We start from the raw sequence: 8820 nt of genomic DNA, 5'->3' as shown, positions 1-8820 counted from the left end.
GGAGACTGCAGGGAGAAAAGGGGATTGAGCAATAGGAATTGAGACTACATGGTTCAATATAATGCAAATTCACGTATAGCACAGGGACACCCTGGCTTCTAAAAGAGGTAACTACCAGATTATTGGTGCGTGGTCTGCCCCTCCAACCCCATGTAAGTTACCAGCAGTAGCGCAAGGAGACTATGTAAGGGCCTTAATTAGGACAATGGAGGAGGGGTGGATTGTCAGACACTTCCCTCATTGCAGCTGAAATCCCAGGTAAGGTGACAAGCCCCCGCCATCCAACAATGTTACTCACACCCTATCACCTCCCAGCTCAGTGCAGTGGAGGCATTTAATTCCACCCTTTTATTTGGAATGCTCTTCTGTACTTTGCTGCTCAAAGTCTGTTGTCAACCGTAACAAGTTTATTAATCACTGCTTTCAAATAAGATGATGAATTGGCTAAAAATCAGACCAAATCATATTAAAGCCTAGATCATTCTTCTTGGAATTTTTTATTCATACATTCATGGTGTTGCTGGTTGAAGCAGCATTTATTACCTATCCTTAATCCCTTGAACCGAGTGGCTTGCAAGGCCATGTCACAGAGTAGTTAAAAGTTAAATACATTGGTGTGGATCTGGAGTCACATGTAGGTCAGACCGGCAAGGACAATAGTTTTTCACCTTAAAGGATACCAGTGAAAAACCCAGATGGGTTTTTACAACTATGGTTACATGGTCGTCATTAAACTAACTTTTAATTTCAGGTTTTTACTGAATTCTAGTCGCACCATCTGCCATTCGAATCAACCCATATCCTTGGAACATTAAACAGGGACACTGGGTTACAAGTTTAGACATCACTGCTTCCCCATTTTGCTGGTCAGTGCAATGTTTGGTACCAGTACAACAGTATTATTACGGAATACAGGGCAACCTTTAGACTATGTAATCTCCTGATGGGCATAGTAATTGAATACACTATTTCTTCAGTTGGGGTTCCAAGAACTATTAGTTTTCCTACTGCAGCACAAGGCCCGATTTGCAACACCTTTTACTAGTTATTCAACATCTGAAATATATTCCCACTATTATATACAATCTTTAGCCTTATTTAGGGTTCATTTAATAAATAGTCTAAACCATCACCACCTGTAATCATTAAATATTCTTTCCTGTTTCTTGGGGATCAATGGCACCTCAAGGGTTAAAAAAGGCAACACCAAATTACAAACCTACCATAACACTTAGTCTCCAAACAAAATTTACATGTAATTTTATCATACAATATCTTAACTCTTGCTTGCACCAGCAATGGATGGCATGAAATGATGAGTGAAACATAAGCAGCATCACAATTACACCTTTCACCACGTGTGACTATCTGCCTCACACATCATCATTTATAACTGACATTGATGTTGTTTTGTTCCGTCTCCTGCCATTAATCAGACAGAAGTTTTCTGTTTTCCATTATTCCAACTGGCATAGGTCTTCAAAATGATCGTAAATGCACCTTTTTTTTGCAGGTGGTGGTTAGTGTGGGTAAGAGGAAGACATTTCAAAACACAGTTCAGTTATTGAGGCACAGCAAGTCTTTCAGCTTTTAGGTTTCCACCTGTTTCTTATACACTCACCTCCAATTGAAACCCACCACTGCTACCTTCCCATACCGTCTTCTCTATCCTCTGTGCATGCACTCTTCCCCAATCAAAAGCAAGCATTGAGCCAGGCAATTAAAGCAGAGGATTTCATATTTATCTTTTACTTAAAATAAAGGTGGTCCTTCTCCAGAAGCAAAATTCAACAACTGTTGCAGTTCTGGGAAAGCTGGTTGAAGAGAGGAGGGAGTGAAAGGTTTGGCTGATAAGGTCAGATAATAGAGGGGCTGAAGACCACCAGCATGATTCAATGGGCAGAATGGCCTGTTCCCTGCCACTTGTTTCAATTTCCCTTGGTTTTGAGTTTATCAAAACCAACTGTGATGCGCAGGTGAAGGTGGATTAGCTTCTGGTAGACGACTATGGCTATGGGGTCAACTAAAATAACCATGAAGGTCCTGCCTTCTCAATCTCATTTCTCACAGGAGGAAAGGTGACCTTCAAGTTAAACTCATCACTAGTTGTCCCTCTATTTCTCATGAGACAGCAGCCTTATTGTCCTCTGGGACGATGGCGACTACTTATGCGAGCTAAACCTGTAGCCTTACTAAGATTCCTCAGAATTAAGCTGTTAACTGAACTGTGATGAAATTTGTCTTAAATTTACTTTTCTTTGTTATCATGTAAGACTTCTGTCATTATTATAGGCACTGTGGTACGACAACTTATAAAACTTTTCATTGTACTTTCATGTAAAAGTACACATGACAATAAATTTCCATTTCTACTTAAAGATAATACTCTTTGCGTGTTGATTTTTCTATCATTATTTTCTCCACCCATATCTGTATTGGAAAGGCCTTTTTGTGAATAATCGAGAGTGTGGCGCTGGAAAAGCACAGCCGGTCAGGCAGCATCTGAGGAGGAGGAGAATCGACGTTTCGGGCATATGCCCTTCATCAGGAATGAGGCTGACGTGTGAATGGTGCTGACAGAGGAACTTTTCCCACTGGTCTAGGGCAAGGGGCACAACCTTAAAATGAGACCAGACCATTCAGCAGAGAAATTAGCAACCAATTCTTAATACCAGAAGTGCTAGAAGTATGGAACTCATCTCACACAACACAGACTTCAGATCAGTTACCCACTTCAAGTTAGAGTTTGATGGAATTGTGTTAGCCAAGCTCAGTAAGCTGTAGGAAAGGTATTAAATAGCCAAAGCAGGCATATGCAGATCAGCCATGGTCTCACAGGGCAGCATGGGCAAGTGATCTATTCCTGTTGCTGTAGGAGCATCTTCAGAAGACGTGGCATTGTTACATGCACAGGGACAGGGGGCAGGGTGGAGAGGGGTGCAACTACAGCGCGAGAGGCTTACAAATGGCTGTTTCCATTACTAACTCAGGTCCTCATCAGCAAACAGTGTGAAGGGAGTGTTGTATATATTACAGTGTGTTGCATACATAATAGGCATTATTAGTTTGGGGGTGGGGGATCCTGATAGGTTTTAGACTTCACAATATTGTGACATTTTCTGCTCGGTTTGTGATGCCACTCACATAGTGAACCGCTTCCTTTTGATCCTTGATGTGTAAACAAAGACAAAAAACTCAAAATGTCTTAGAGTCATAGAGATTTACAGCATGGAGACGGATCCTTTGATCCAACTCATCCACGCTGACCAGATATCCTAAATTAATCTAGTCCCATTTGCTAGCAATTGGCCCATAATCCCTCTAAATCCTTCTTATTCATGTACCAATCCAGATGCCTTTTAAATGTTGCACCACCTCCATCCCCTCCTCTGGCAGCTCATTCTATACACACACCAGCCTTTGTGTGAAAAAGGTGCCCCTTATCTCTCTTTTAAATCTTTCCCCTCTCACCTTTAACCTATGCCCTCTACCTCAGAGCTGTCTCAATTTTCTGCTGTGGGGCTCTTACTCTTGGAGGGGGAAGGGAAGTTGGGATGGGATGCAGAAATTTGTTTAGGCACAGAATTTAAGTTATGGAACTGTTCACTCAACTTGCTCATGCAAGCTGCATTTTGGTAAAAGCACTATTTCAGTCAGTTATATATTAAATTCCGCACAACTTTTCTCTATATTCCACATGTGCAAATTATAAAATACATATTCTCTTATTTAGCGTTCATGAAAAGATCTAACATTAAATATAAAATTTTATAAGAAAGACTGAAACTGTGCAAAAATTAAAGGCACTTAAGATGGCCAGCCCTTGGTCACAATGGAGTCATTTCCAAAGAACTCTCCTCCAATGAGTTTGTTGGAACCGTACAGATTGAGGCTTGGAAAGTGTCTGGAAACACTTCTGTGGAGAGTTTCCCACACTCTCGCTCTGTGTTATCTGGCACTGAGTTTTCACGTTCCACTGTCTGTGTCTGTAAACCAAGGTGAGAGGAGGAATGTAAAAAACACACTGTGTCATTAGGAGGTGCTGCTGGTGGCCGACAGTTTAGTAAATGTAAATTTGAAGGGTCCATATCAGAACATGCGCTCAATCGAACTCCATCTGTTGGGCAAGACAACTCTGTCACTAACCCAGTTTTCTGAAGCTCGTGCAAGTGCAACTGTGCATCTCGAAGAGAAGCAGATGATGAGCAACCATTTGGAAGGGAGTAATTTGCACCTTCCGTCAACTTCATTGTCGGCAAGCTGATTTCTTGTAACTCAGGTGCATGTTGGTGACTGAATGGTCCATTTGAGATTTGGTTTGTATCCAAGGGGACGCTTTGGCTAGTGCTGATTGAGGACTCATCAGCGCCAATCCCGGAGTCCTTCGAAAGTGGCATCACCAAGTCAGGTTTCGATGTGACTGGCCAACTGCCTTGTGTGTTCCATCCGTGAGCCTGATTGAAAGCCGCGGGTTGGAGTCTGTCCAGCTGACGCCCCTGCTGGATTGGAGTGGGGAACAACGTGCCTTGAAATATTCGGTATGTGTACCTAGAGAAAGGTGTTTCCCCAAAGGAGAAAAGAAAAACAATTGCAAGATATTAGAACAGAAACCGAGCAAACATTTGAGATAGCTGGGCAAATTAAAAGAACAATTGAAAGCCGCTTTCACTTACATACAATCCATTCATCAATGATGACTATGTAATGTATTAACTACCTTGTGAAAGAACAATTCACATCCGCAATATTCATCTATCTTTTTTATTACAACTACTGACTCAAAAGCTCAGAACTCCATTGCCAGTTTGTTTTGGATTCCTACAAATCATCAGACACACAATGTATAAGCCATCCCATTTCAAACATCTTTAATCGTGCTCCACATTGCAATGTTTAGCAACCGGAGTTTTGAGAGGAGAAAAAAACAAAAAGGATAACGATATTCATTCTGCTTCCATCAATTTCCTGTCTGTCCTTAGGTCAGCTGAATTGTGGGATGCCGTACTTGCTGAGTTGAAGGGAAATGGAAAAGGGAGTTTGGGTAAAACTCAGACAAAGCTTGGATATAGTCATGGAAGTCCGCATGTCAAAGTGGGGAGGAGAGAAAAATTATGATTACTAGGACAATAAAAGATTATTGGAGGCATGCAGCAATGTAGAGTTGAGGTCAAAATCAGGCCAGCCACGATCATACTAAATGGCTGAGCACATTTGAAGGGCTGAGTGGCCTACTGTTGTCCCTTATCTATAATGCAAATGGAATAGCAGCTACTGTTGACTTGCCTCAACATTATCAGGGCTTAAAAACACACCTCCCCTGACACACAACCTTGTGTAAAACTCTACCTGGAGGAAATTGAAAGCCCTTTTATTTGTTCTTACCAGGATCATGAAATGTGTGAAAATTGGACCCGTAATACTCCCATATCTGACTCAGGACAGTGAGTTGGACAGGTTTATTGATATTAAGTCAGCACTATCCTCCCTGCTTCTCAGCAGTTACCATTTCCTGACACAGGGTCAGAGGGCACAAATAATGCTTCTGTGTACGTGGTTGTGTAGTTGCCAGGACTGCAAGAGTGACTGTGGTTAACATCTATTACTAAGATGAAAAATGTGCTATTTATGAATTTAAAGGAGCATGCACTGCTCCACTTGACTGTTCACTGTCCCATTGTGAGGATAACACTATTAACTTGCATACTGTGACTTTTTAAAAATATATTAACACAAAAAAAAGCCAACTCATTGTTAATGTTGACCTGATGAGAACTTCCGCTTGGTGCTCTCCTCCTAAATCTGTACAAACTTATAAGCAACTGATTTGGGACATCATGGTGGCTCAGTGGTTAGCACTGCTGCCTCATAGTGCTAGGGACCCAGATTCAATTCCACCCTTGAGTGATTGTCTGTGCGGAGTTTGCACATTCTCCCCGTGTCTGCATGGATTTCTTCCACATGCTCCAGTTTCCTCCCACAGTCAAAGGATGTGCAGATTAGGTGGATTGGCCACGCTAAATTACCCATAGTGTCCAGGGATGTACAGGCTAGGTGGGTTAGCCTTGGGAAATGCGTTACAGGGGTACAGTAGGGAACTGACTTTATGTGAGGTGCTTTTCAGAGTGGTGAAGGGCTGAATGGCCTGCTTCTACACTGTAGCTATTTTATGCTACTCATTTGCCCTATTCTTCCATGAGATATGGACACCACCAGTGAGGCCAACACTCAACACCCATCCATAACTGCCCTTGATCTGAGTGGGCAGTTAACAATCAACACGTCGCTATCGGTCTGGAATCACATGTAGGCCAATCTGGGCAAGGATAGCAAATATCCTTCTGTTAGTGACACTGGCTGGGTTTTTTCAACAATCCATGATAATTTAACAGTCACCATTACCGAGACTAGCTCTGAATTTCAGATGAATGAATTAAATTCAAACAGAATCAGTGCTAGGATTTGAATACAGACATTAGCCTGAGATGTTGCATTACTCGCCCAGTGACATTGCCACTATGCCACCATCTCCCTCTGCCCACACAGTACAGACAGCGGGCAGGATTTTCCAGTGGATTTTGTAAGACAGACAAGGGATGGTTGGGTGGCCCTAGCCTGCTCTCCTGACAGTGTGACTGGCAGTGAAACAAATCCCAAACCAACCACATGAATGATCACTTCCAACCCACGGCCAGAATATTGATGTTGTCAGGCCAATCAGAGAGAGAGAGAGCTGGGCACTACTGAGGCAGGCTGGTGATCAGGAGGCTGCCTTTGGGGGGGTGGGGGGGAGGGGCGGTACCTCTGAAGGTATTAAATGGCAATGATGACGGAATCCTTTGGCTCGCCCCTCCCAACCAGCTCCAGAGAAGCTCATCTCCAACGTACAGGGAGCACCTTGTGCCATCACAAACAATGGGGAGCTCAACTTGTCCTAAAGCAGGGCCTTAAGCCTTTGGATTAGCCTAAATCTGTGGATGGAGCATTTGGTCTGCAGCCCTACCTGTCCCCTGGGAAAACCTGGGGAAATCCCCACCAGCCGCTCCATTTCAACTCCACCTCCTATCAGCTATACTAGTCTATCCAGCAGAATGTTCATTGGGTTGGTTCCAGTCTGTGTCATTTTAATCGGATAATATCATCACAATCCATACTTACCTTGGTAGCAAGGCTGCCACTGGTGTAAGAATACAAATCAGATAGAACTTGGGATCTGTCATCAACCTCTGCATGGTCCAGTAGGAATTGGATGGAGGGTAGCAGGTAGGACAGGCTGCATTATAACTTAATGCAACTGTGAAGAACAGCAGGATGCTGAAAGTTATGGAGGCAACATGCATCCAAGTCTGAAAACATAAAAGAAAGCAATTTGATCCTTTTCGCACACTGAACTATTTCAGTCTTAGCAACTAATAAAGAGATAACAATCATTTACCTCACAGTTTGACATTTTAGACAGCTTATCAGAGGTTCTAAATATATTAGCACTATTCTACAAAAGTCACCTTTTAGGCTTCTGTTCTAGTTTATTGCCCAATGTGTGAGCCCAGAGGACTGAATTTTCAAACTCATCTTGATCTAAGAAGTTAAAGTCTTTTAGCAATAGGAAAAAGCCAGCTGTAACAAAAGACCAATGTGTTCTCCAGGGTCTTAAGGTTTAACTGTAGTCCTGACCCAAATAGGCTTGACTATAACTTTGTTCAGTGAATGGGTTTTCAGACAGGCTCTTGCCTCTTCTTGTTTTATCAATGAACAGTTTGCAATGGCAGTCTTCCTCATTAAACTCCCATTCTTTTGTGATAGCGTTCACTTGCTATCTCAAAATAGTGGAGAGCAATGATGCCTCATGGACAAAATGGACAGCAAGCCAAAGGAAGGTTGAACAAAACGTTGGTCAAAGTTACAGTTTATAAGGAAGGTCTAAAATAGAGGGTGTGAAGGGGAGAGAGACTTAAGGTGGCAATTTTGGAGCTTGTGGCTTTTAGCTGACTAAATGGCGGCATATGGATGAGAAAGAGAGGGGCGGGGCAAGAGAATATATTTGGGATCTCTAAAGGTACCACTTGTAGGTGAGAAACCACTTGGTCAAGGTTCTCAGGGTCTGATCAGAGGGATAGTTAACATCATACCATCTCACTGTACAGAAGGACATCATTCGGCCCATTGTGAGTAAAATCACGAGGACCATACAGATGTTTCTGGTATAACGCAATAATTCCATTCTTGTGCAACCTTACGCTATAGAAAATCCGGCTATGGGAAAATCGTTATAGAAAATCATGCTATAGAAAATCGCTATACCCATACCGTTGAAAGCTTGTGATAAACCAAACAGCATCCACGATTTGTCAATCGCATTATGGCCAATTCACATTGACAACACACATTTTATCCAGAAATAACTGTACCACTGATTATTTTTAACATGGTGTTCCACTATCTTGAAATGTGACAGAAGTGTACAGCCAAACTCAGCTGTTACTTCAAGTCAGCTAAAATCTGACCTCGCTCACAAATACCTGTGCATTTCATTAGCCACATTTTTGTATGCTTAAAATGTTTACCATGCAGGGTTCAGACATCAGGGAGAGTGGTGACAGGTGTAGAGATGATGCAAAGGAATTGCTTATTGCACTAGTCCTAAGGAAGCAAAGAGTCCTGATAAACTTTGATGAGCAGTTACCATCATTTTAATAAGTCCTTAACGCTGAGGAATTTGACTCAGTCAAGCAAAAATACAGGGATTTTGTTATGGAGACATCCTGTTGTATTCTATATTCTGTGTGAAACAGAAACTGGAATCAGATCCATAGGGAGACACGT

At 42.3% G+C, this 8820-nt stretch overlaps 1 protein-coding gene across 2 annotated transcripts in view; it reads right to left on the bottom strand.

Annotated features, from left to right (window-relative positions):
• Positions 1-473: 473 nt before the first annotated feature.
• The window catches only part of atp10a (ATPase phospholipid transporting 10A), a 348664-nt gene continuing 340317 nt past the window's right edge, over positions 474-8820 (bottom strand). For both annotated transcript variants that reach the window (XM_072577000.1, XM_072577001.1), the window contains 2 exons: positions 7156-7343; positions 474-4548 (listed from right to left, as the gene is read on the bottom strand). In XM_072577000.1, coding sequence (XP_072433101.1) covers positions 3828-4548; positions 7156-7343 — 909 coding nt within the window. In that variant the 3' untranslated portion in view covers positions 474-3827. The remainder of the gene's footprint in view (positions 4549-7155; positions 7344-8820) is intronic.

The sequence above is a fragment of the Chiloscyllium punctatum genome, chromosome 9 (assembly GCF_047496795.1).
Source record: "Chiloscyllium punctatum isolate Juve2018m chromosome 9, sChiPun1.3, whole genome shotgun sequence".
NCBI classification, from domain to species: Eukaryota; Metazoa; Chordata; class Chondrichthyes; order Orectolobiformes; family Hemiscylliidae; genus Chiloscyllium; species Chiloscyllium punctatum.
The sequence above is the reverse complement of the archived record's forward strand: the minus strand, read 5'-3'. Positions and strand labels throughout refer to the sequence as shown.